Source organism: Papio anubis, chromosome 4, assembly GCF_008728515.1.
Source record: "Papio anubis isolate 15944 chromosome 4, Panubis1.0, whole genome shotgun sequence".
Taxonomy (NCBI): Eukaryota; Metazoa; Chordata; class Mammalia; order Primates; family Cercopithecidae; genus Papio; species Papio anubis.
Genome location: NC_044979.1, coordinates 135,764,908 through 135,791,269, shown reverse-complemented (window position 1 = coordinate 135,791,269; position 26,362 = coordinate 135,764,908). Strand labels below are relative to the sequence as shown.

Genomic DNA, 26,362 nt, shown 5'->3' with positions numbered 1-26,362 from the left:
CCTGGGTGACAGAGTGAGACCTGTCTCAAAACAACAAAACAGAAACAAAAAAAAACCAAATTAAATGCCCTATATTTGCAATACGTAGTGTGTTTTTAAATTTTTTTATTTTTGAGACAAGGTCTTGCTGTGTCATTCAGGCTGGAGTGCAGTGGTATGATCACAGCTCACTGAAGCCTTGACCTCCCAGGCTCAAGCGATCCTCCTCCCTCAGCCTCTCAGTAGCTGGTACTACAGGCACACACCACAGCATCTCGATAATTTTTTTATTTTTGGGGTAAAAACAGGGTCTTGCTATGTTGCCCAGGCTGATCTTGAACTCCTGGCCTCAAGTGATCCTTCCACCTCGGCCTCCTAAAGCGCTGGGATTATAGGTGTGAGCCATCATGTGCAGCCCATCTTCTCGATAGGACCCTTTAGTTTTGTTTTGTTTAAGATGGAGTTTCGCTCTTGTTGCCCAGGCTGAAGTGCAATGGTGCGATCTCAGCTCACTGCAACTTCCTCCTTCCAGGTTCAAGCGATTCTCCTACCTCAGCCTCCCGAGTAGCTGGGATTACAGGCATGCACCACAGCACCTGGCTAATTTTTTTAAAATTTTTAGTAGAGACGGGGTTTCTCCATGTTGGTCAAGCTGGTCTTGAACCCCTGACTTCAGATGATCCGCCCACCTCGGCCTCCCAAAGTGTTGGGATTACAGGCGTGAACTACCGTGCCTGGCCAGGGCTCTTTGGTTTACAAGAGAGCAGTAGTCAATGAGGTACCTCCTGAATGTCGCCGCCCTCCAAGCAGCTTTTGAAGAATCTTCACTTGGCCCGCCTGGGCCACCACCTCAGCTCCACCTAAAGCTGAGCTGTGCTCTCTTCCCCACTCCATCCCTGCTTTTTTTTTTTTTTTTTTTTTTTTTTTTTTTTTGAGACAGGATCTTGTTTTGTTGCCCAGGCTGGAGTGCAGTGGTGTAAACATGGCTCACTGCAGCCTTGATCTCTTGGACTCAAATGATCCTCCCACCTCAGCCTCCTGAATAGCTGAGACTATAGGTGCATGCTACCATGCCCAGCTAATTATTATTATTATTATTTTTTGAGATGGAGTTTCACTTTTGTTGCCCAGGCTGGGGTGCAATGATGCGATCTTGGCTCACTGCAACCTCTGCCTCCTGGGTTCAAGCAATTCTCCTGCCTCAGCTTCCCAAGTAGCTGGGATTTCAGGCATGTGCCACCGCACCTGGCTAATTTTGTATTGTTAGCAGAGATGGGGTTTCATTATGTTGGCCAGGCTGGTCTCAAACTCCTGACCTCAGGTGATCCTCCTGCCTTGGCCTCCCAGAGTGCTGGGATTACAGGCGTGAGCCACTGTGTCTGGCTTGCCCAATTATTATTATTACTATTTTTTTGAAGACAAAGTCTCACTCTGTTGCCCAGGCTGGAGTGCAATGGCACCATCTCTGCTCACTGCAACCTCTGCCTTTTGTGTTCAAGCGATTCTCCTGTCTCAGTCTCCCAAGTAGCTAGGACTACAGCCATGTGCTACCAAGCCCAGCTAATTTCTGTACATATATATGCCTCAGCCTCCCGAGTAGCTGGGACTACAGGCATCTGCCATCATGCCCGGCTAATTTTTTTGTACTTTGTTTAGTAGAGACGGGGTTTCACCATGTTAGCCAGGCTGGTCTCGAACTCCTGACCTCGTGATCCACCCGCCTCGGCCTCCCAAAGTGCTGGGATTACAGGCGTGAGCCACCGAGCCCGGCCTAATTGTATTTTTAGTAGAGACGAGTTTTCACCACGTTGGCCAGGCTGGTCTCAAACTCCTGACTTCAGCTGATCCATCTGCCTCGGCCTCCCAAAGTGCTGGGATTACAGGCGTGAGCCACCACACCTGGCCCCTGCCCAACTAATTTAAAAATATTTTTTGTAGAGACAGGATCTCACTATGTTGTCCAGACTGGTCTTGAACTCCTGGGCGTAAGGGATCGTCCTGTCTCAGCCTCCCGGAGTGCTGGGATTGCAGGCATGAGCCACCAAACACATCCTTGTCTTCTCATCAGGGAAGACTAACTCCTCTTATCTTGACTGTTTCCCCAGGGCCCCAGACACACATCGCCACGCAGGACCTGGGTGGGGAGTACGGAATTTATTTTATTGTTCTGCGTCTGGGTTTGGTTCCTTGGACGTCACGTTCCTGGATGGGGGTGGGTGGGTCCCACCTCCCTAAGTCATGGTCCCACGGGCCTGTCGGGATTGTTTTCCAGGTTCAAAGTGCACTGAGAAAGCTTCACAGTTTTAATACTTCTAGATGCTCAACTGAGGCAAAGTGACAAAATGGCCCTCCCACCCCCGCCCGCCACAAAAATAAAACCCCAAGCCCCTGGCAGCTGCTGCTGCAGCCGTATGAAAAAATAATACAAACTCTTCTTAAAAAATAGATTACACAGAGAAAACGCAGAGGACAGAGGGGCATGAGGAGGGGCAGGGAGCCTCGGGGCAGAGGCCCGGGAAGGAGCTCTGAGATGACTGCAGGGGTTGAGCTGCTGGTGGACACCTGCCCCGTCCACTGTGCCTATCCTCTCGCTGCCCGAGCCGGCTCCTGCCCATCAGCTCTGGCCCAGGCACCGCAGCTCCACGCTCCCTCAATGGACCCCCTTCACCCTGAGGCTTGGTACCTGCTTCTCACTAAAGTGGCTTTGAGAAAGAAACAACAAAAAAAAAGACCCAAAGCGGGAGAAGGGGCTGTTTGCTCAGCCATTGGGGACCTCCACCCCATGGGATCAGCCCTCTCTCTGCTTTGGGGGTTTGGAGAGTCCTCGATACGTGTTGCTACCTAGACACCCCCTGGGGGGAAAACGGGCCCCAGACTCCCCGTTTGGTTCCTGGGAACACAGACACCTGGGAACTTGGCCTCTGCCCTGATGTGTGCCTGCCCATGCACCCAAGCAGTACATGGGGCATGGTTCAGAGGCTGCCTCCTGGCCCAGCCTCCAGGGAGCTACGGACCAGACAGGTGGAGCGTGCACAGGGTGGCTGGGGCAGCAGTGTGTGGAAAGGGGCACAGCTCACACACGCCCTCCAGCTCATGCAAGGAGAAGCGAGAGGGGACAGCCCTGCCAAGACAGAGGTTACAGCAGGGCGAGGGCATGGTGTGTGTGTGCAGCTTGGCCGGCTCCGGGCCACGGCAGAGAGAAGGCAGGGGAAGCGGTCCACGGGGTGGGAGAAGGCAAGTCAGGACCTGGCTCTGAGGAGAAGCCCGGGCCCCCACTGTCCCAGTTGAGGGCCACCTCCCGTGGAGGAATCTGGTGGGGGTGCATTCCCTGGAGGTGGGGACAGGGGCGGCTGAGTGGCCCTGGCTCAGTCGGGGACCTCAGGGTGGGCAGGCAGTCCGCTCTCGCCGCGCCGGTAGGTCTCCCAGAAACCCCTGTCCAGCTGCTCCAGCTGCGGGCCCAGCGGCAGGTGGCCGGCCAGGTGCATGCGGAGGGTCTCCAGCCAGTGTTCCAGCTTCACGAAGGACGGCCTGGGTGACAGGCGGGTGGGGAAAGGTGGGTCTGGCTCTCCCAGGAATTGGCCCCGCCGTCCCCCAGGCCAGGGCCCCACCCCACTCACCTCTTCTCGGGGTCCAGATCGCAACAGCGCACGGTGATGGGGAAGAAGCTCGGGGGGCAGTTTGCAGGGCAGTAGCGGTCCAGGAAGCCTCGTACGTTGAGGCCAAAGTCCATGGTGCGGGGCAGGTAGTCGGGGTCTGCGTTCACCCGCCCGATGATCTGTCCGGCACAAGGCCCAGCAGTTACTCCAGGGGGGCCCTCAGCCTGGGCGTCTGGGTGCCATCCAGGTGGCTTGAGGGCAGGTGGCACCAGGCCTGGCTGCAGCCTGACTGCGGTACCTCACGGGGGCCAGCCCATGCCTTGCTGTGGGCAGCCTTTCTGGCCTGAAGCCCCTGCAGATGCTGAGCCTGCAGCCTGGGTGAGTGGGGAGGAGCCCAGGCTTCAACACCCCTGGACCTACCTCGCACAGGACGATCCCAAAGGAGAACACATCCACCTTCTCATCATAGCTGCGGCCTGGACAAAGAGACCGACTGTCAACAGATGAACACATGGGGGTGCCAGGGATGCCAAAAGGCAGGGGACCGGGCCAGCTGGGAGGATGCCCCGGTCGGGAGGTCCAGGCCCAGGAGGCAGATGCCGGCAACCTCCTTGGGAACCCAGGCTTAGGCTCTTTCCCCCAACCCCACCAGGTCTGAGCAAGCCTTTGGGAGCTCTGAGGAGCAAGGGGCAGAGGCCCGGACAAGGAGTTCTAGGCACCGATCAGCTGCGTGACTTTGGGCAGGTCATGAACTCTGTGCTGGTCCTAAAAGGCAACCATGTCAGGTCTCTGGAATCCGTGAATGTTACTGGATCAGAAAAAGGGTCTTTTGCAGATGGGATTAAGTTAAGGATCTGGAGATGAGATGATGCTGGATGATCTGGGTGGGCCCCAAATGCCACTGCAAATGCCCTCTTGAGAGAGACACAGAGAAGACACAGCAGAAGAGGAGGAGGTAGCCCTGTGAAGACGGGGGTAGAGACTGGAATGATGCGGCCACAAGCCCAGGAATACAAAACCACCAGAAGCTGGAAGAAGCAAGGAATGCATTCTCCCCTAGATCCCCCTGGAGGGAGTGCAGCCCTGTTGGATTTCAACCTTCTGGCTTCCAAAACTATGAGGGAATACATTTCTGCTGTTTATTTTATTTTGAGATGTAGTCTTGCTTTGTCGCCCAAGCTAGAGTGCAGTGGCATGATTGTGGCTCACTGCAACCTCTGCCTCCTGGGTTCAAGCGATTCTCCTGCCTCAATTTCCCGAGTAGCTGGGATTACAGGTGTGTGCCACCATGCCCGGCTAATTTCTGTATTTTTAGTAGAGGTGGCATTTCACCATGTTGGCCAGGCTGGTCTCGAACTCCTGACCTCAAGTGATCCACCTGCCTCGGCCTCCCAAAGTGCTGGGATCACAGGTGTGAGCCACCGTGCCTGACCATTTTCTGCTGTTTTAAATAATCAAGTTTCTAACAATTTATTACAGCAGCCTCAGGAAACTGACATGGACTCTCTGAGCCTGTTTCCTTATCTGTAAAATGGGAATGACACCAGTTGCTTAATGATGTTAAAAACAATTGGTACATGGCCGGGTGCGGTGGCTCACACCTGTAATCCCAGCACTTTGGGAGGCTGCGGCGGGCGGATCACCTGAGGTCAGGAGTTTGAGACCAGCCTGGCCAACATGGTGAAACCCCATCTCTACTAAAAACACAACAATTAGCCAGGCATGGTGGCAGGTGCCTGTAATGTCAGGTACTTAGGAAACTGAGGCAGGAGAATCACTTGAACCCGGGAGGTGGAGGTTGCAGTGAGCTGAGATCACATCGCTGTACTCCAGCCTGGGCAACATAGCAAGACTCCATCTCAAAAACAAAAAATGAAATACCCAAAACAATTAGTACTGAATACCAACTCTCATTTACTGAATGCCAACTAGGTGGAAATGAGTTTACAACCTTTAATCCTCACACCAATCCCTACAGATAGGAAACACTAAGACTGTTTTGTTTTTTTGAGAGAGTCTTACTTTGTTGCCCAGGCTGGAGTGCAATGGCACAATCTCGGCTCACTGCAACCTCTGCCTCCTGGGTTCAAGCAATTCTCCTGCCTCAGCCTCCAGAGTAGCTGGGATTACAGGCGCCCGCCACTATGCCCAGCTAATTTTTGTATTTTTAGTAGAGATGGGGTTTCACCGTGTTGGCCAGGCTGGTCTCAAACTCCTGACCTTGTGATCTGCCTGCTGCGGCCTCCCAGAGTGCTGGGATTACAAGCGTGAGCCACTGTGCCTGGGAACTAAGACTGTTTTATAGTCTTCTTTGGGGGCTATGTTAACTATGTTTGTGTGTGTGTGTGTGTGTGTGTGTGTGTGTTTTTGAGACAGAGTCCCACTCTGCCATCAGGCTGGAGTACGGTGGCGCGATCTTGAATCACTGCAACCTCCACCTGCCGGGTTCAAGCAATTCTCCTTCCTCAGCCTCCCGGGTAGCTGGGACTATAGATGTGTGCCACCATGCCCAGCTAATGTTTTTTGTATTTTTAGTAGAGATGAGGTTTCACCATGTTGGCCAGGATGGTATCGATCTCTTGACCTCGTGATCCGCCCACCTTGGCCTCCTAAAGTACTGGGATTACAGGTGGGGTTTTTTGTTTTTTTTTTTTTGAGACAGTCTTGCTCTGTCACCCAGGTTAGAGTGCAGTGGTGCAATCTTGGCCCAATGTAACCTCTGCTCCTGGGTTCAAGTGATTCTCCTGCCTCAGCTTCCCAAGTAGCTGGGATTACAGGCATGAGCCACCACACCTGGCTAATTTTTGTATTTTTAGTAGAGATGAGGTTTTACCATGTTGGCCAGGCTGGTCTCGAACTCCTGGCCTCAAGCAATCTGCCTGCTTCAGCCTCCCAAAGTGCTGGGATTACAGGTATGAGCCACTGCGCCTGGCCTATTTTTTGTTTTCTTGAGACAGGGTCTCGCTCTGTTGCCCAGGCTAGAATGCAGTGGTATGATCATAGCTCACTGCAGCCTTGACCTCCTTGGCTCAAGTAAATCTCCCACCTTGGCTTCCTGAGTAGCTGGGACCACAGGCGTTAGGCACCACGCCACATGCCAGGCTAATTTAACTAGGTTAACTATGATGAGGTGATGGCTGGGGTCTGCCTGCCCTGAACCTGTGTTCATGTGCCACCTGCTTGTAGAAGGACTTTATAACCTATACTCTGGGCATATATAGGACCACTGACAGTAAAGAAATGGACTGAGGGAGGTAGACCCTGTGGAGGCAGAATTACCGTCCCCAAAGATGACTGCGTCCTGATCCCTGGGACTTGTAAACGTCCTACCTTCCATCGGACTCTGCAGATGGGATTAAGTTGAGGGTCTTGAGATGGAGGGCTGATCTTGGATTTTCCAGGTGGGCCCAATGTCATCATAAGGGTCCCTATCAGAAGGATGGAGGGCCGGGCATGGTGGCTCATGCCTGGAATCCCAGCACTTTGGAAGGCCAAGGCAGGAGGATCACCTGAAGCCAGGAGTTTGAGACCAGCCTGGGCAACACAGTGAGACCCCTGTCTCTATTAAAAATTAAAAAGAATTAGCTGGGTGTGGTGTTTCATGCCTGTGGTCCCAGCTATTCAGGAGGCTGGGGTGGGATGACAGTTTGAGCCCAGAAGGTCGGGGCTGCAGTGAGCTATGGTGGCACCACTGCACTCCAGCCTGGGCAACAGAGCAAGACCCTGTCTCTTTAAAAAAAAAAAAAAAGGAAGGAGGAAGATTAGAGCCAGGGAAGGAGATGCAGGGATGGATGCAGAGATCAGAGAAGAGAAGATGCTTTGCGGCCAGCCCTGAAAATAGAGGAGAGGGCAGCAATATGAGGAATGAGGAAGCCTGCAAGAGCCAGAAAAGGTAAGGAAACAGGTGCCCCGGAGCCTGCAGAAGGAGCTCACCCTGCTGGAGCCTTGATTTCAGCACGGTGAGGCTGACGCTGGACTTGACTCCAGAACTGTATGATCATTTATTTAAGCCACTAAATGTCTTTTACTTATTTTTTTGTTGTTGTTGAGATGGAGTTTCGCTCTTCTCACCCAGGCTAGAGTGCAATGGCATGATCTCGGCTCACTGCAACCTCTGCCTCCCAGGTTCCAGCGATTCTCCTGCCTCAGCTTCCCTAGTAGCTGGGATTACAGGCACCTGCCACCATGCCCGGCTAATTTTTTTATTTTTAGTAAAGATGGGGGGTTTCACCATGTTGGCCAGGCTGGTCTCGAACTCCTGACCTCAGGCGATCCACTTGCCTCAGCCTCCCAAAGTGCTGGGAATACAGGCGTGAGCCACCTTGCCCAGTTGCCACTAAGTGTCTTATAGGAGAAAGAGGGAGCCAATGTAGGACCCACAGGGTAACTGAAGAGCCAAGGAGGCTGGGAGGGGCCAGGGGCTCCAGAGGTTGCAGCTCTGCTGGGCCCCCCGTGGCTCCCTGTGAAGGCCATGACGGGCAGGGCTGAACCACTCACCATTGATCATCTCGGGCGCCATCCAGTAGGGGTTGCCCACCACGGTGTAGCGCTTCTTGCGGTCTGGCTTCTTGAGGCTCCGCAGGTCCTCGGGCTGAGTCTTTTCATCTACCATGAGCCGCGCCAGCCCAAAGTCGGCCACCACCACGTTCTTGTTCTGGGAAGGTGAAGCCGGGTCACACTGGGACCCGGTCCTGGTACTGCCCGCCTGGCCTGCCCCTCGCCGGGACCCCAAGCCAACCCGTAGACAGACCACAGAACACACCTCTGATACCCTGTATTGGCACAGGGTGGGGACCCCTTCCTTCCCCAGAGCCATCAGCTCTTTGCAAATGGAGCTGCTGGAAGCACCTGAGGATGGCAGTGTGGCTTCCTCCCTCCCACCACATGCTGCACCCTCTGCCCCTTCTCCACGTGCTCCCCAAACCATCCCAGTGCCCCCACTGCTCCCTCCTGCAAGCGCTCCCTCCCACCTACGAGGGTACCGACGCTGCTTTGTTTTGGAAAGATAGGCATTCTTTTTTTTTTTTAGATGGAGTCTCGCTCTGTTGCCCGGGCTGGAGTACAGTATTGCGATCTTGGCTCACTGCAACCTCTGCCTCCGAGGTTCAAGCCATTTTCCTGCCTCAGCCTCCTGAGTAGCTGGGATTACAGGTACCCACCACCATGCCTGGCTAATTTTTGTATTTTTATTAAAGACAGGGGTTTCACCATGTTGGCCAGGATGGTCTCGAAATTCTGACCTCAGGTGATCCACCCACTGTGGCCTCCCAAAGTGCTGGGATTACAGGTGTAAGCCACTGCCCCAGCAAGACAGGAATTTTGATTAGAGACCCAGGTCCTATGCATGGCATGCCACCAGGTTTATTCTTTATTTATGTTGATTGACTGACTGAGATAGGGTCTTGCTATGCTGCCCAGACTGCTCTTGAACTCCTGGCCTCAAGTGATCCACCTGCCTCAGCCTCCCAAAGTGCTGGGATTACAGGAGTGAGCCATTATACCTGGCCCAATTTTATCTTTAATATTCCCAATAAGCAGGTGAGGTCTATGTTCTTTGCTTTTTGGGTTTCTTTGTTTTTAGGCAGAGTCTCCCTCCCGTGGCCCAGGCTGGAGTGCAGTGGCATGATCACAGCTCATTGCAGCCTCAACTTCCCAGGCTCAAGCAATCCTTCCACCTACGCCTCCTGAGTAGCTGGTACTATAGGTACTTGGCACCATGCCAGCTATTTTTTTCTATTTTTTTGTAGAGACAGTGTTTTGCCATGTTGCCCAGGCTGGTCTCGAACTCCTGGGCTCAAGTAATCTGCCCACCTTGGACTCCCAAAGTGCTGGGATTACAGGTGTGAGCCGACACAGGTCTATGTTATTTTTTATTTTTTTATTTTTATTTTTTGAGATGGAGCCCCACTCTGTTGCTGGAATGCAGTGGCATGATCTTGGCTCACTGCAACCTCCGCCTCCCAGGTTCAAGTGATTCTCTTGCCTCAGCCTCCCGAGTAGCTGGGATTACAGGCATGTACCACCATGTCCACTAATTTTTAAATTTTTTAGTAGAGACAGGGTTTTGCCATGTTGGCTAGGCTGGTCTGGAACTCCTGGCTTCAAGTGATCCACCTGCCTTGGCGTAAGCCACAGTGCCCGGCCTTGTTTCGTTTTGTTTTTTGAGACAGGGTCTGGCTCTGTCTCCCAGGCTGGAGTAAAGTAGCACAATCTCAGCTCACTGCAACCTCCACCTCCCAGGCTCAAACGATCCTCCCATCTCAGCCTCTCAGGTAGCTGGGACCACAGGCTTATGCCACCATGCCCGGCTATTTTATTTGGTATTTTTGGCAGAGATGGGCTTTCGCCATGTTGCCCTGGCTGGTCTCGAACTCCTGAGCTCAAGCAATCACCTGCCTTGGCCTCCCAAAATGCTGGGATTATAGGTGTAAGCCACTGTGCCCATTTCTGTTGTTTTGAGCCATCTGGTTCACAGTACTTTGTGATGGCAGCCCCAGGACGCGAATACACCACCTCTCCAGACAGGCATGGTTACTCCCTCCTCTGCTTTCGGTGGAGAACCAGGCTCCCCTCCCTTGCCAATCCTTAGATACTGGGATCTTTGCCTGCCCATCCTCTGCTTAAATATCCACCTAAAGCCTCCTCTTTCAGAAACCCTGCCCTGACCACTCTAGCCCACATGCCTATGCCCCTGCTCTGTGGCCCCCAGATGCTGGTGCTGTCTGGTGTAGCCCGTGGCCACTGTGCCGGGGGCTGCGCTCTATGAAGACCAGGGTCCTGGTCCTTTGCAGCTTACCTGTCACTTTCTCCTTCACTGATTTATAAGACCCTCCTACAAACCTGGGATGCTGACGGTCCACCATGAGTCAGTGGCAGAGACAGGACTTGAACCCAGGTCTGTCTGCCTCCTGATGCTGGGCTCTTCCCCACAGGCTGCTGCCCCCCACCCCCACCTCCAATTGAAGTCATGGAGGCAACCCGGGGGCCTCCAGTTCTGGGAAGGCCTGGAGGCTGGGAGTGGTTGGGCTCCTGCTGTCTCCCTGACACCCAGCCACGTGGGGCCCTGGTGCTCACCTCACGGACCAGGCAGTTGTGGGAGTTGAGGTCTCGGTGGATAATGTTCATGGAGTGGAGGTAGGCCTGGGGGCGGGGACACGGGAGTCAGGGGGCAGCTGTGCAGAGGGACCCCAGCCCATTCTGGCCCCCCAGGAACTCCCTCTGCTCCCACCCCCATCAGGCCAGTCAGGACGATTCTTCCCACTCTCTCATCGACCCCCTCTGCCCTCTTTCAAAGCTTCTTTGTGGGTTCTGTTTGCAAATTCCTGGTGGGATTGTGAATGGAGTTGGAGCACCCGGCTCACTCACCATCCCCGACGCGATGTCCTTGGCAAAGCTCACTCTCTGGCTCCATGGGTACTGGCTGTCCTGGGATAGAGAAAGAAAGGCCAGGGTGGGGCCGGCGGGGGCCCCGGTGGCAGGGATGGTTGCATGAGAGAGAGGCAGGAAGGGGCAAGTGTCCTAGAGGATCCTATGAGCTCCTCAACACCCTGATTTCTTCAGGCACCCACAACAGTCTGCTTCTAAAGAGTATGAGTCAACACAGCTCATAGACGTTATTTTTTTTTTTCTTTAGATGGAGTCTTACTCTGTCACCCAGGGTGGAGTGCAGTGGTACCATCTCAGCTCCCTGCAACCTTCGCCTCCTGGGCTCAAGTGATTCTTGTGTCTCGGCCTCCTGAGTAGCTGGGACTAAGGGCATGCGCCCCCATGCCCAGCTAATTTTTTGTATTTTTAGTAGAGACGGGGTTTCACCATGTTGGCCAGGCTGGTCTTGAACTCCTGACGTCAGGTGATCTGCCCACCTTGGTCTCCCAGTGTTGGGATTACAGGCATGAGCCACTGCACCTGGCCTCAAGCAATTCTCTTGCCTCAGCCTCCCAAGTAGCTGGGATTACAAGTGTCTGCCACCAAACCTAGCTAATTCTTGTAGTTTTAGTAGAGATGGGGTTTTATCACATTGGACAGGCTGGTCTCAAACTCCTGACCTCAAGTGATCCACCTGCTTCAGCCTCCCAAAGTGCTGGGATTACAGGCATGAGCCACCACACCCAGCCCCTACAAACATTATTTCCTAACAGAACTGATTTCAAACTCTAAGCAGGGATAGCTCCCAATCTGCCTCCTCTGAGAAAACAAGCTAGATTTATTTTCTATAGAATCTCATCTTTCTGTCAGGTGCGGTGGCTCATGCCTGTAATCCCAACACTTTGGGAGGCCAGAGCGGGTGGATCACGTGAGGTCAGGAGTTTGAGACCAGCCTGACCAACATGGTGAAACCCCGTCTCTACTAACAATGCAAAAATTAGCCGGATGTGGTGGTGGGCGCCTGTAGTCCCAGCTACTCGGGAGGCTGAGGCAGAAGAATCACTTGAACCAGGGAGTTGGAGGTTGCAGTGAGCTCAGATCGTGCCATTGCGCTCCAGGCTGGACAACAAGAAAAAAACTCCATCTCAGAAAAAAAAAAAAAGAAAACCAACAAAACAAAAAACTCATCTTTCTAGGTTTTTAAAAAATTGGAACCTACTTTCACAGACAGGTAAGAGGTAGAAGGGCCCAGCAAGGTCACCTGCAGAGTGGCAGCACTGAGCCACGCCAGGAGAACGGGGCAGCACTGAGCCACGCCAGGAGAACGGGGCAGCACTGAGCCACGCCAGGAACGGGGCTTTGGGCTCAAATCATTTGGGGGAGACGCCTCATTCCCAAACCCCATCCTCTTGGAGATCTTTATTTTTTATCGAGACAGGGTCTCACTCTATCACCCAGGCTGGAGTGCAGCCTCGACCTCCTGGGCTCAGGAGATCCTTCTGCCTCAGCCTCCCGTGTTGCTGGAATCGCAGGCATGCGCCACCACATTTGGCTAATTTTTTAATTTTTTTGTAGAGATGGGATCTCATTATGCTGTCCAGGCTGGTCTTGACCTCCTGGCCTCTAAAGATCCTCCTGCCTCAGCCTTCCAAAGTTTGGGAATTCAGGTGTCAGCCACTGCACTTGGCCTAGCCCAGAGTTTCTAAATTGCACTTGACAATGGAACCTGAGTGGAACCTCCTAGCAGGAGCCCAAAGGGTCCACAATTTGGATACAAAGTAATCCAACCTGAGGAAGATCCCATGGTCTCAGGGTGGTACAGAAATGGGGCTGGAGGCCAGGACTGGATCCCCAGGGCATAGTCCAGCACAGGGCTCTGCGAGGCTTCCTCCAAACACTTTTTTTTTTTTTGAGATGGAGTCCCACTCTTGTTGCCCAGGCTAGAGTGCAATGGTGCAATCTCGGCTCACTGCAACCTCCACCTCCCAGGTTCAAGCGATCCTCCTGCCTCAGCCTCCCAAGTAGCTGGGGTTACAGGTGCCCAACACCATACCTGGCTAATTTTTATAGTTTTAGTAGAGATGAGGTTTCACCATGTTGGCCAGGCTGGTCTTGAACTCCTGACCTCAAGTGATCTGCTGGCCTTGGCCTCCCAAAGTGCTGGGACTACAGGCATGAGCCACTGCGCCAGGCCTGAGTACTTTATTTCTAAAGATGGATTTGTAATTTTATTCAAATCCTTAAGGAAAGCTCTGAATTTTATTTTTGTTTTTGAGATAGGGTCTTGCTCTGTGGTCCAGGCTGGAGTGCAGTGGTGAGATCACAGCTCACTGCAGCCTTGAATTCCTGGCCTCAAGTGATCCTCTTGCCTTGGCCTCCCAAAGTGCTAGAATAACAGGTGTGCACCATTGTACCTGGCCTTTCCCAGCTTTCGATGGAGTCAGTCATTCCCCTATTTGATTAGGAATCAGGGTTCAGAGGGCCTTTGAGACCCCCGTGGCTGCCCCCCATTGAAGAGAAGAGACTGAGGCCCACAGGGGGAGCTGCCTTGCCCGGGGCCACACAGCGGGGGTGGCTGGCTCTGCCCAGGACTCACCATGCTCTTGATGATGCCCCGGAGGGTGCCGCCCTTGATGTACTCAGTGATGAAGTTGAGCCTCTTGTCCTTGTAGAGCACCCCGATGAACTTGAGCACGTTGGGGTGTTCCAGGCATCGCATGACCTTCACCTGGCGGGGCACAAACAGGCTGGGCCTGGGCTCTGTGTGGTCCGAGCTGTGCCTGGGTTTGCTTCTCCTTTCTCCATCCCACCAGGTGCTATAGACGGTCTCCCCAGCTCCCCTCTCCTGTCTCTGCCACACTCACCAGCTGCTGTGCCCTCTGCCTGAGCTGCCCCCACCCCCAGCGATGCTCTTTTTCCCAGTCCCCTGCCTGCAGTTACTTTCTTTTTGTTTTTTTTTTGAGAAGGAGTCTCGCTCTGTCGCCCAGGCTGGAGTGCAGTGGCCGGCTCTCAGCTCACTGCAAGCTCCACCTCCCGGGTTTATGCCATTCTCCTGCCTCAGCCTCCTGAGTAGCTGGGACTACAGGCGCCCGCCACCTCACCCGGCTAGTTTTTTTGTATTTTTTTTAGTAGAGATGGGGTTTCACTATGTTACCCAGGATGGTCTCAATCTCCTGCCCTCGTGATCTGCCCGTCTCGGTCTCCCAAAGTGCTGGGATTACAGGCTTGAGCCACCGTGCCCGGCCAGTTCTTTCTTTTTTTTTTTTTTTTGAGAAGGAGTCTCACTCTGTCACCCAGGCTGGACTGCAGTGGCACGATCTTGGCTCACTGCAACCTCCGCCTCCTGAGTTCAAGAAATTCTCCTGCCTCAGCCTCCCGAGTAGCTGGGATGACAGGCACCCACCACCATGCCTGGCTAATTTTTGTATTTTTAGTAAAGACAGGGGTTTCACCATGTTGGCCAGGGTGGTCTTGATCTCCCAACCTCAAGTGATCCGCCAGGCTCAGCCTCCCAAAGTACTGGGATTACAGGCATGAGTCACGGCGTGCGACCAATGCAATTACTTTTTTTTTTTTTTTTTTTTTTGAGACAGGGCCTTGCCTCGTTCCCCAGGCTGGAGTGCAGTGGTGCGATCATGGCTCATTGCAGTGATCCTCCCACCTCAGCCTCCCGAGTAGCTGGGATGACAGGTGCACATCGCCAAGCTCGGTAAATTTAAAATTTTTTTGTAGAGATGGGGTCTTGCTATGTTGCCCAGGTTGGTCTCAAAGTATCCTCTCTCCTTAACCTCCCGAAGTGTTGGGATTACAGGTGTGAGCCCTGTGCCTGGCCTGCTCTCTTTCGATAGGTCCCTGAGCCCTTTCCTGACCTGTGTTGAGGGGCAGGGGTGAGCACCTGGAAGGCCCTCCGGAGGGAAGAGGGCCTTCCGATCACTGACCTCCTTGAGGAACGTCCTCTGGGTCTCCTCGTCGAACCGGATCAGCTCCTTCATCACCATCACCTCACCCGTCTCACGGTGTGTCACCTGCGTGTGGGACACAGAGGTGTGAAGACAGAGTCTCTGCTGTAAGCCTGCCTTCTAGGAAGCCCCATCTCCACCCCAGGACTGCCAGGGAGACGTGCAGATGGCTTCACACTCTAGGCTGCACATGGGCTGTTCCCAAACACCCAAGTGGATGGGATGTATTCATTTTCTTTTTTGAGATGGGGTCTTGCTCTATTGCCCAGGCTGGAATGCAGTGGCATGATCATAGCTCACTGCAGCCTTGAACTCCTGGCTCACAATCCTCCTACCTAAGTCTCCCAAGTAGCTTGGACCACAGGCATGCACCACTATACCCAATTAATTTTTAAATTTTTTGTAGAGATGAAGTCAAGGCTGGTATTGAATTCCTAGTTCAAGTGATCCCACAGCCTTAGCCTCTCACAGTGCTGGGATTACAGGGATAAACCACTGCGCCCGGCTAGAAGCCACCTTTCAATGACTACCTGCACATAAGGTCTTAGTCTACCTGTAGGAGGTCCCCTGCTCCTAATTAGCTCCAGGAGGCCAAGGTGGAGGAGAGGGCACTGGCCAGGGAGTCTGGAAGCCAGATACCCCTTCCACTGCGTATCCATAGACTGGGGAGGAAGGAGAATGGAGGGGTCCCACCCAGACTGTCCCCCGAGACCCTAGCATGCTCTGTACCTTGATGGCCTGGCCAAAGCAGCCCTTGCCCAGCACCTCCCCGTGGATGAGGTCCGATGGCCGGAAGATGCGGTGTGGCCGGCAGACTACGCGGAGGGACTCAGAGCGACCCAGGTCCTTGCGCTGGGAGGCCGGGGAGCCCAGTGAGCTGGCACCTGGAGACCTGTCGATGCTGCAGCTCCTCCTGGGGGGCACACATGGTGCCCAGTGCCACCGGGGGACAGGTGGCATCTGGCCAAGGTCCTGCCCCTTCCTCCTCCAGCCTGCATGCCCCTGTCCATGCCAGTCTATGCAATCACCCCCTGCTTTGGGAGGGCCTGCCTGGGACAGTCCAAAGGCTGCCCATCCCAGTGTCTCAGCCTATCCCGGCTCTAGTGGCAGCCCCTAGCTCGCCCCAACCCCTTGGATCCCACTCTGTCATCCTTTTTTTTTTTTGAGACAGAGTCTCGCTCTGTCACCCAGGCTGGTGTGTAGCGGCATGACCTTGGCTCACTGCAACCTCTGCCTCTTGGGTTCAGGTGATTCATCTGCCTCAGCGTCCCGAGTAGCTGGGACTATAGGCACCCGCCACCAAGCCTGGCTAATTTTTGTATTTTCAGTAAAGATGGGGTTTCACCATGTTGGCCAGGCTGGTCTTGAACTCCTGACCTCAGGTGATCCGCCTGCCTCGGCCTCCCAAAGTGCTGGGATTACAGGCATGAACCACCACGCCTGGCCCCACCCTTGGCTTTTTAGAAAATGTGTTTCCTCTCTTTTTTTTTTGAGACTGGGTCTTGTTTTGTCACCCAGGCTGGACAGCAGTGGTGTGATGACAGCTCACTGCAGCCTCCACCTCCCTGGCTCAAGCCTGGGCTGCATTTGTGCAGGGCTGGCTCCCTGACCTAGGTCCCACAGCCCTTGAGTCCCAGCAGGGGTGAAAGCACCCAGCTGAACTGAGGAGCAGGCTGACTTACAAGACAGGCTTCTGCCGGGCAGAGCCGCCCGCCTCCCCGCTGGGAGTGTGAACCGGAGAACTCAGGGGGCTGATCTCAGGCCCCAGCCCATGGCCCAGTGTATCGTGAGGGTCGTGCTCGAGGGTGAGCTGGAGCAGGCGGCTGGTTTCCTGAATCAGCAGGTCAATCTGGGGACAGCAGGCATGTGAACGGGGGTGGGGTGGGGAGGGGGCTAGGCACGAAGGCACTACCTCCCATCCTGCCCCCCAGACTCAGGACCGTACCTCATCCAGGGGCACATTCCGGATGGGCGTGCCATTGATTTCCAAGATCCGGTCTCCGACGTGGATGGAATTCTTCACATCTGGGCTCATGCAGCCTGGATCCACTCTGTGGGTGGGGCAGGGGTCAGGCCAGTGCCCGCCTGTCCCTCACCCCAACAGGAAACCAAGGTGAAGGGGACCAGATCCGGGGTGAGCAGGCGGAGGATTCTACCTCGTGTGACTGGGAAGTAGTAGATGGCCAGAACACCGAGTTCTGGTTTCAGAGGAGGAATTCTGTAATCAATTACTGATGTCTGCCACAGGCGTGAGCTGGAGAAAGGTGGCGCGCTTGTAGGCACTGGCCACCCACACGAGATGCTCAGCTGCTCCCATTCAATGGACCATTGTCTCCACCCTGGGGGAAGAGATCTATCCTTCCAACTCCCAGGTATGCTTGGTCTCGATATCTGGGTTTTTTTTTTTTTGAGACAGAATCTCACTCTGTTGACCAGGCTGGAGTGCAGTGGCACAACCACGGCTCACTGCAGCCTCCACTTCCTGAGTTCAAGCGATTCTTGCACCTCAGCCTCCTGAGTAGCTGGGATTACAGGTGTACACCACCATACCCGGCTAATTTTTTGTATTTTTGGTAGAGACGGGGTTTCACCATATTTCCCAGGCTTGTCTTGAACTCCTGAGCTCAGGCAATCTACCCGCCTTGGCCTCCCAAACTGCTAGGACTGGCCGGGCACGGTGGCTCATGCCTGTAATCCCAACACTTTGGGAGGCTGAGACGGGCAGATCACTTGAAGTCAGGAGTTTGAGACCAGCCTGGCCAACTTGGTGAAACCCCATCTCTACTGAAAACACAAAAATTAGCCGAGCGTGGCAGTGGGTGCCTGTAGTCCCAGCTACTTGGGAGGCTGAGGCAGGAGAATCGCTTGAACCTGGGAGGCGGAGGTTACAGTAAGTCGAGATTCTGCCACTGCACTCCAGCCTGGGTGACAGAACGAGACTCCATCTCAAAACAAAAGCTAAAACAAAGTGCTAGGATTACAGACATGAGTCACTGCCCCTGGCCTGTCTGGTATGCTTGGGGCAGGTGAGTGCCTTGGGTCCCAAAAAGGTCTTGGTTTAGTGGCTTCCTATCTGACTCCCAAACTCGCCCTGCAAGAGGAGGCCAAGCTCTATTGCTCCTGCATTGGCAGAAGGGATCTGGCAGCTTGCTCTGAGCCACAACTGCAGGATGAAGACGGGAAAGAGACCCTCAATCAGTTGCCCATAAGCTAACTCACAAAAAGATCAATTTGCCAAATGTACTTGTTTCTTTTAACTCTTTGGTGTTAGGGACCTGGTTTCCCTTTCCTTTCCCTTTCTTTTTTCCCTTCCCTTCTCTTCCCTTCCCTTTCCTTTTTTTTTTTTTGAGACAGAGTTTTGCTCTTGTTGCTCAGGCTGGAGTGCAATGGCACGATCTCGGCTCACTGCAACCTCCGCCTCCCAGGTTCAAGCGATTCTCCTGCCTCAGCCACCCGAGTAGCTGGGATTAAAGGCATGTGCCACCACAACTGGCTAATTTTGTATTTTTAGTAGAGATGGGTTTCTCCATGTTGGTCAGGCTGGTCTCAAACTCCCGACCTCAGGTGATCTGCCTGCCTCGGCTTCCCAAAGTGTTGGGATTATAGGCGTGAGCCACCGTGCCCGGCCTGGGACCTGGTTTTCATTCTGCCTCATACAAGCTTTTCAGGGAATGGTCACTTTGTCTCCGCCCTAGGTCCTGGAGATGAAAAGGGGATGGGGGTAAGGCAGAGAGGAGACTGAGAACTTTAAGAAAAACAGGGCCAGGCATGGTGGCTCAAGCCTGGAATCCCAGCACGGAGGCCAAGGTGGGAGGATTGCTTGAGACTAGGGGTTTGAGACCAGCCTGGGCAGCATAGCAAGACCCCATCTCTATGAAATTTTTTAAAGAAAATTAGCTGGGCATGGTGGCGCACTCCTGTAATCCCAGCTATTTGGGAGGTTGAGGCCAGGAGTTCGAGACAAGCCTGAGCAAAAGAGTGAGTCCTCATCGTTACAAAAAATAGAAAATTAGCCAGGCACGGTGGTGCTGCCTGTAGTCCTAGCTACTTGAGAAGCTGAGGCGGGAGGATCGCTTGAGCCCATGAAGTCGAGGCTGCAGTGAGCTATGATCGTGTCACTGCACTCCAGCCTGGGCAACAGAGTGAGACCCTATCTCAAACAAACAAGCAAGCAAACAGAAAGACTATTCTCATATTGGGGAGAAGCTCTTCCTTACAGTCATAAACGCAGAAAGAAGAACAGAGTTAGAAATTCAGCATTTGGTAGCCACCCTAGTAATAATTGCTACAGGCAAGAATCATCAATAGATGCTAAAATCATTTGGGGAAGGGTTTTTGGGAACAGGGTATTTACAGACTCAAATCTCACAAATGGTTTATTGATGACAAAGGGAAAAAAATCCTTACAGTAGGGAAAAAACAAGTAATCAAAGCGAACATCCTCAGCAAAGGGCACGCTGACATCATATGTCTCCTGGCAAGATCCACTCAGAAGGACAGAGGATCACTTATTCAGTGTCAGGCCAAACCCGCAGAGCCTGTCTCTCTAATAGGAAACATCAGTCAAACCCAGATACGAGGGCGGGTGCGGTGGCTCACGCCTGTAATCCCAGCACTTTAGGAGGCCGAGGCGGGAGGATCACTTGAGCCCAGGAGTCTGAGACCAGCCTGGGCAACATAGTGAGACCCTGTCTCTCTTTCTAAAAAAAAAAAAAAAAAAAAAAGGGAAAAACATTTTACTTTAATGACTGGCCTGCATACTTCAAAAATGTCAAGGTCATTAAGGGCAACGAAAGGCTGAGGAAATGACCAGGCGCAGTGGCTCATGCCTGTAAATCCAGCACTTTGGGAGGCTGAGGTGGGTGGATCATTTGAGGTCAGGAGTTCAAGACCAGCCTGGGCAACATGGTGAAACCCCGTCTCTATTAAAAATACAAAAATTAGGAGTGCATGACGGTGCACACTTGTAATCTCAGCAACTTAGGAGGCTGAGGCAGGAGAATCACTTAAGCCCAGAAGGCAGAGGTTGCGATGAGCCGAGATTGCGCCATTGCGCTCCAGCCTGGGCAACAAGAGCGAAACTCCATCTCAAAAAAAAAAAAAAAAAAAAAAAAAGATACTGATGAGACATGACGATTAAACGCAATGTTGATCATAGACTGGATTGTGGATTGGGGGAGACTGCTATAAAGGACGGTTCAGTAGTTCAGCATAGAGACAATTGGCAACATTTGAATATGGTCTGTGTATTAGATAATGGTATCAATGTTAAATTTCCAAAATGTGATCACTGTACTGTAAGACACAATTGATAATTATATAAGAGAATGCCTAGTCAGGCGTGGTGGCCTGTGCCTGCAGTCCCAGCTACTGGGGAGGCAGAGGTGGGAGGATCACTTGAGCCCGGGAGGTTGAGGCTGCAGTGAGCTGTGATCGCATCACTGCACTCCAGCCTGGTTGACAGTGATACCCTGTCTCCAAAAATAAAAAATAAAAAGGAAGGCCCTTCTTTTGAGAATCTCTAGCATATTTGTGGGGGAGTCAATCATCCCTGCAACTTACTCCCAAACGATCAATATAAATAACAACATATACATACACAAACAAATATAAACAAGTCACTAAACATGTATATGTATCTGTATCCATATATGTATATATAGAGAGACACATGTAACTCCCAAATATGGCAGTTATGAATTGGTGAACCTTGGTGAAGGATGTGTATGTATTCAACGGGCTTATTATTTTAGCAGATTTTCTATAAATCTACAAAATGTGAAGATGAAAAGTTGAAAAAAACCAAAGAAAATATTTTCACTGATACAGGCTTTGCACGCATATAGCCTTAAAAATAAGCCAGGCATGGTGGCTCACGCCTGTAATCCCAGCACTTTGGGAGGCCAATGTGAGAGGATTGCTTGAGGCCAGGAGTTCGAGACCAGCCTGGGCGACACAGCAAGACTCAGTTTCCACAAAAATTTAAAAAATTAGCTGGGTGTGGTGGTGTGTGCCTATAGTCTCAGCTACTCAGAAGGCTGAGATGAGTGGATTGCTTGAGCACAGGAGTTTGAGGCTGCAGTGAACTACGATTTTCCCACTGCACTCCAGCCTGTATGACAGAGCAAGACCCTGTCTCAAAAAAAATTGTGTGTGTGTGTGTGTGTATATATGTATGTGTGTGTGTGTATATATATATATAAAATAAAACATACATATATAAATTACTTATAATCTCACATTCTTTCCCTTGGTTTGCTAAAGCAGCAGGTGGCCTGGATAAATTAGACCTTCCTTAAAATGCTGCTATACACAAAATGAAAAGCAGTCAACTAAAACCAGTTTAAAACAACAATTAAATCTTTGGCAAGTTGGACTCTTTCCGGGAAGGGTGTGGCTCTTTGCAGAAATTACTGGGATGTTCCAGATGTTGGCTGGGCAGAATGCTTACCCAGTGAGACAGACAGGGAGGAGATGTCATTAACTCTCTTCTTTATTTTTATTTTAGAGACAGGGTCTCGCTCTGTCCAGCCCAAGCTGAAATGCAGTGGCATCACCATAGCTCACTGAAGCCTCCACTTCCTGGGCTCAAGCAATCCTCTCACCTCAGCCCTCCGAAGTGGCTGAGATAACAGGCATTAGCTGCTGCACCCAGCTGACTGTCTTCATTTCTAAAATTCTGCCTGGATTTCAGGGACCAGCTGCAGCCTCTGATTCTGTGGGGACCTCCCTTGGCCCTCTGGAAAGAGCCATTGGTCTGGGAGTTTCCTCGTCTTTCAGCAGCTGTCTGCTTACTCGTGTATGTAAAGCAGCTGCTGGCTTGGCTGATGTCAAGGCAGGGATGGAGACACACAGTCAAGCCCAGTATCATTTTCTGTCCCCAGGGCCACCTTCACATCTCACCAATGCCTATGCAGTCCTGGGCACCTGACAGGTGTACAAGAAACATTCACTGCATCAAATGAAAGCTAGCACTTGGGCCGGGCATGGTGGCTCACACCTGTAATCCCAGCACTTTGGGAGGCTGAGGAGGGAGGATCCCTTGAGCCCAGGAGTTTGAAACTAGTCTGGCCAATATAGTGAAACCCTGTCTTTACTAAAAATACAAAAATTAGCCAGGCATGGTTTGCCTGTAGTCCCAGCTACTCGGGAGGCTGAGATGCAAGAATTGCTTGAACCTGGGAGGTGGAGGTTGCAGCGAGATGATATCATACCACTGCACCCGAGCCTGGGCGACAGAGTGAGACTCTGTCTCAAAAAAAAAAAAAAGAAAGCGAGCAATGGCCCAAAAGTGGAAGCATTGCATGTTACTTCTCAAGGTGTCAATAAAGGCTCCACAGAAATCTTAGAAGGCTCCAAGGTATCCACCTCCCTCATTGTTCAAACAGACCCCCAAAGCCCAGAAAGAAAGGAGCTGCTCAAAGTCACACAGTAATCTCATCTTTATCGGCCCTGCCCCATTTTTTTGAGACAGGGTTTTGCTCCATTGCCCAGGCTGGAGTGCAGTGGCGCCATTATTGCTCACTGTAGCCCCGACTTCCTGGGCTCAAGAGATCCTCCCGCCTCAGCCTCCCAAGTAGCTGTGACTACAATGTTGCAAAGGCTGGTTTCGAACTCCTGGCCTCAAGTGATCCTCCCATCTCAGTCTCTCAGAGTGCTTCGATTATAGGTGTCAGCAACCGTGCCCAGCCTTTATGTGTTCAGTGATTTCAACATGCCCGGTCAATTTAAAAATTTTTTTTTTTTTTTTGTAGAGACGGAGGTCTCGCTATGTTGCCCAAGCTGGTCTCAAACTTCTGGCCTCAAGTGATCCTCCCATTTTGGCCTCCCAAAGTGCTGGGATGACAGGTGTGAGTTACTGCACCCGGCCTCTTCACTCATTCCTGATTTGGTTCCTCCTCTTTCTTGTTGGATCAGACATGGACTAAAGAAAACGTTTTTTTATTTTTTGGGTATGTTTTTTTTATTTTTTATTTTTTGATACAGAGTTTCACTCTTGCTGCCTAGCCTGGAGTAAAATGGCAGTCTGGGCTCACTGCAACCTTCACCTCCCGGGTTCGAGTGATTCTTCTGCCTCAGCCTCTCAAGTAGCTGGGACTACAGGCACCCACCAACACGCCCGGCTATGTTTGTATTTTTAGTAGAGATGGGGTTTCACCACGTTGCCTAGGCTAGTCTCGAACTCCTGACCTCAGGTGATCCACCCACCTTAGCCTCCCAAAGTGCTGAGATTACAGGTGTGAGCCACCATGCCCGGCTGAAATGTCTTTTTATTGTATCTGGCATTTGTAATGGTATTCAGAGGAATGAATGACTGGGCCAGAAATCTGGTAAACCAGGTTGTCAGAGCTGGGCCCCAACTGCACCCAAACACTCGCCCATTCATTGTCAGAGCCCCCCGTGCCAGACTCTGCCACCCACATCAACGGCCACAGCCACACTGACGGCAGCCTTGCTAGACCGGCCACTCACCCCTGGACGCGGACGGTGTGTGCGTGCTCGGTGCCGCAGCCCGGCGGGCCGTGCGGGGGGTCGATGGAGACTGAAAGTCCACGCTTGCCATGAGATGAGGCTGGGATGGACACTAAGGTGACGGTGTGGGGCAGGTGGGAGCCGGGGGAGTCGGGCAGGATCTGCTCGATGACGGGGGTCACCACAGTCTGGTAGTAGCAGTGCCCGCTGCAAGAGCCGCCAGGGGCGGGAAGGAAAGAGTGTCAAGAGCATCATCAGTTTCAGCATCCCTGCAGCCCCCAGCCCCAGGCTCTTCCCCTACCCGCTTCCCTTTTTTTTTTTTTTTAGAGATGGAATCTCGTTCTGTTGATTATAACACTGCACCCCAGCCTGGGTGACAAAGCGAGACTCCGTCTCAAAAGAAAAGGAAAGCTAGCAATTGCCCAAAAGTGCAGTGGTGCGATCTTGGCTCACTGTAACCTTCGCCTCCTGGGTTCAAGCGATTCTCCTGCCTCAGCCTCCTGAGTAGCTGGGATTACAGGCACGCACCACCATGCCTGGCTAATTTTGTGTTTTTAGTAGAGACAGTTTCACCAGGTTGGCCAGGCTGGTCTTGAACTCCCGATCTCAGGTGATCTGCCCACCTTGGCCTCCCAAAGTGCTGGGATTACAGGCGTGAGTCACTGCACCTGGCCAGCTTTTTCTTTCACTTCTCCTATGGAACTGGGAGCAGGAACTGTGCGTGCCCAGCCAGCCCTCGTCCCTCTGAGTCATTTGGGTCTGTCTACTCGCTGTGATCCTGTAAGGCGGCCAGGACAAGGCCTGAGGATAAATCCAGTTCAGGAGGAAGTCATTAAAAGCCCATCTGGGATCAAGCCACGTTGTCCTCTAATCCAGCCTGATCAGTGTTGTATAAGAAAGAATCTGTCTGGGTTTTGTCCTGATTCCTGGGAGGGAGACTCTAAGTCCTTGGAATGGGGTATCTTTGTTATTCATGAGCCCCTCAGACTATTCCTGAATTGATACTAATGAGATGACTCAGCCCCGCAAAGAGACATCATGTGATTTGAAGACAGTTGCAGCTTTCAACCAGCCTGACCTCCAAGAACGGGGGCTGGAGACTAAGTTTGATCATACGGCCAATGACTCAATCAGTCATGACAATGTAATGAAATCCCAATAAAAACTCTGGCTGCTGAAGCTCAGGGAAGCTTCCTGGTTGGTGACCACATTGATGTGCTAGGGGAGGGAGGGGAGATGTTTCTTCATTTGGCCAGACCTGAGCTGTGTCCTTTATAATGAAACTGGAATCCTAAATGGAGGCTTTCCTGAGTTCTGTGAGTCTGTTAGCAAACAATCAAACTTGGCAGGGTCTTGGGAGTCCCTGAATTTGCAGCCAGTCGGTCAGAAGTGTGAGTGGGTTGGTGACCCCTTGTGGCTGGTGTCTAAAGAGGGAGCAGTTGTGCTGGGGATGGTGTCCTTAACTTGTGGCATCTGCCCCAACTCTGGTGATTCGTGCCAGCACCATGCTGCAGTCATGGCCAGTAAGAAAGCTGATGTCTGAGGCTTTTTTTTTTTTGAGACAGAGTCTTGCTCTATTGCCCAGGCTGGAGAGCAGTGGCACAGTCTCGGCTCACTGCAACCTCCGCCTCCCAAGTTCAAGTGAGTCTCCTGCCTCAGCCTCTTGAGTAGCTGGGATTATAGGCCCATGCCACCACACCTGGTTAATTTTTGAATTTTTAATAGAAATGGGGTTCCATCATGTTGGCCAGGCTGGTCTTGAACTCCTGGCCTCAAGGGATCCACCTGCCTTGGATTCCTGAAGTGCTGGGATTACAGGCGTGAGCCACCATGCCTGGCCATCTGAGGCTTTTTCACACTGACTTCTGTGTGTTACTTTTCCCTTGTTTCCACGTCTGGACAAGAAAGGAGATATGAACATTTGCCCTGCAAAACCAACGTGGAAGGGGCAGGAGGCCCGGGTGTGGGACAGTCAGTGTCCTTGCAGACCTGTGACACAGGTGGGCCCCTTAGGCTCGGGGAGGGGCCAAGGCACTCACCAGTATAGCTTGGAGTGCTCCACCAGTGTGTACGTGTCCCCGTCGCCGATAAAGGTCCCACACGTGAGGCAGATGAAACACTCGGGGTGGTACTTCAGCTCCCCAGCCACCTGGTGCGGGGGTGAGGAGGGAACAGCCCCGCTCAGCAGCCCCAACAGCCCCCACAGATCCTCCCCAGGCCTCTTCTCCGAAGGGCGTCACCAAAAAAACAACTGCGGGGACCTGGCTGGCCAGCTGCTGAGCTCCTGGACAGAGCTGGCTCCATAGATGGGGGCGCTGAGGGATACAGACAGACAGTCAGGCTCAGAAAGCGGGGGACACTCCAAAGACCAGCAAGGAGAGACAATGATGGGAGAGAGACCTGGAGCATGGGGTCTGCTTCGACACCCCCACCCCAGGTGAGTGTGCAAGGCAGGGGGCGCTCACCATAACCAGTCCCTTGGTGATTTGCTCCGAGCACCCATGGCAGGACTCGCCATAGCGGGCCCAGTAGTCCTTCTTGCAGAAGAGCTGCCCATCCTTCTCATAGTACTGGTGCGACAGGGAGGCACTGCAGTCACAACACCTGCGGGAGAGGGGCCGGGCTGAGACATCCACTCCCGCCCTCCTCTGTGGCACCTAGGACCCTGCCTTGGCTACAGGCACCTTTGTAAAAATTAGAAAAAGTTTTTTTGTTTGTTTGTTTTTTGAGACGGAGTCTTGCTCTGTTGCCAGGCTGGAGTGCAGTGGCACGATCTCGGCTCACTGCAACCTCTGCCTCCTGGGTTCAAGTGATCCTCCTGCCTCAGCCTTCTGAGTAGCTGGGACTACATGCAGGCACCATCACGCCCAGCTAATTTTTTGTCTTTTTAGTAGAGACAGGGTTTCACCACATTGGCCAGGATGGTCTTGATCTCTTGACCTCGTGATCCGCCTGCCTTGGCCTCCCAAAGCAGTGGCTCACGCCTGTAAT

At 52.6% G+C, this 26,362-nt stretch overlaps 1 protein-coding gene across 2 annotated transcripts in view; it reads right to left on the bottom strand.

Annotated features, from left to right (window-relative positions):
* Positions 1–2,114: 2,114 nt before the first annotated feature.
* LIMK1 (LIM domain kinase 1) overlaps positions 2,115–26,362 on the bottom strand; it is a 35,844-nt gene continuing 11,596 nt past the window's right edge. For both annotated transcript variants that reach the window (XM_003895885.3, XM_003895886.5), the window contains 14 exons: positions 25,837–25,975; positions 25,411–25,520; positions 23,372–23,578; positions 16,845–16,950; positions 16,582–16,748; positions 15,629–15,812; positions 14,879–14,965; positions 13,537–13,668; positions 10,941–11,000; positions 10,650–10,715; positions 8,073–8,229; positions 3,996–4,051; positions 3,597–3,754; positions 2,115–3,507 (listed from right to left, as the gene is read on the bottom strand). In XM_003895885.3, coding sequence (XP_003895934.2) covers positions 3,345–3,507; positions 3,597–3,754; positions 3,996–4,051; positions 8,073–8,229; positions 10,650–10,715; positions 10,941–11,000; positions 13,537–13,668; positions 14,879–14,965; positions 15,629–15,812; positions 16,582–16,748; positions 16,845–16,950; positions 23,372–23,578; positions 25,411–25,520; positions 25,837–25,975 — 1,792 coding nt within the window. In that variant the 3' untranslated portion in view covers positions 2,115–3,344. The remainder of the gene's footprint in view (positions 3,508–3,596; positions 3,755–3,995; positions 4,052–8,072; positions 8,230–10,649; positions 10,716–10,940; positions 11,001–13,536; positions 13,669–14,878; positions 14,966–15,628; positions 15,813–16,581; positions 16,749–16,844; positions 16,951–23,371; positions 23,579–25,410; positions 25,521–25,836; positions 25,976–26,362) is intronic.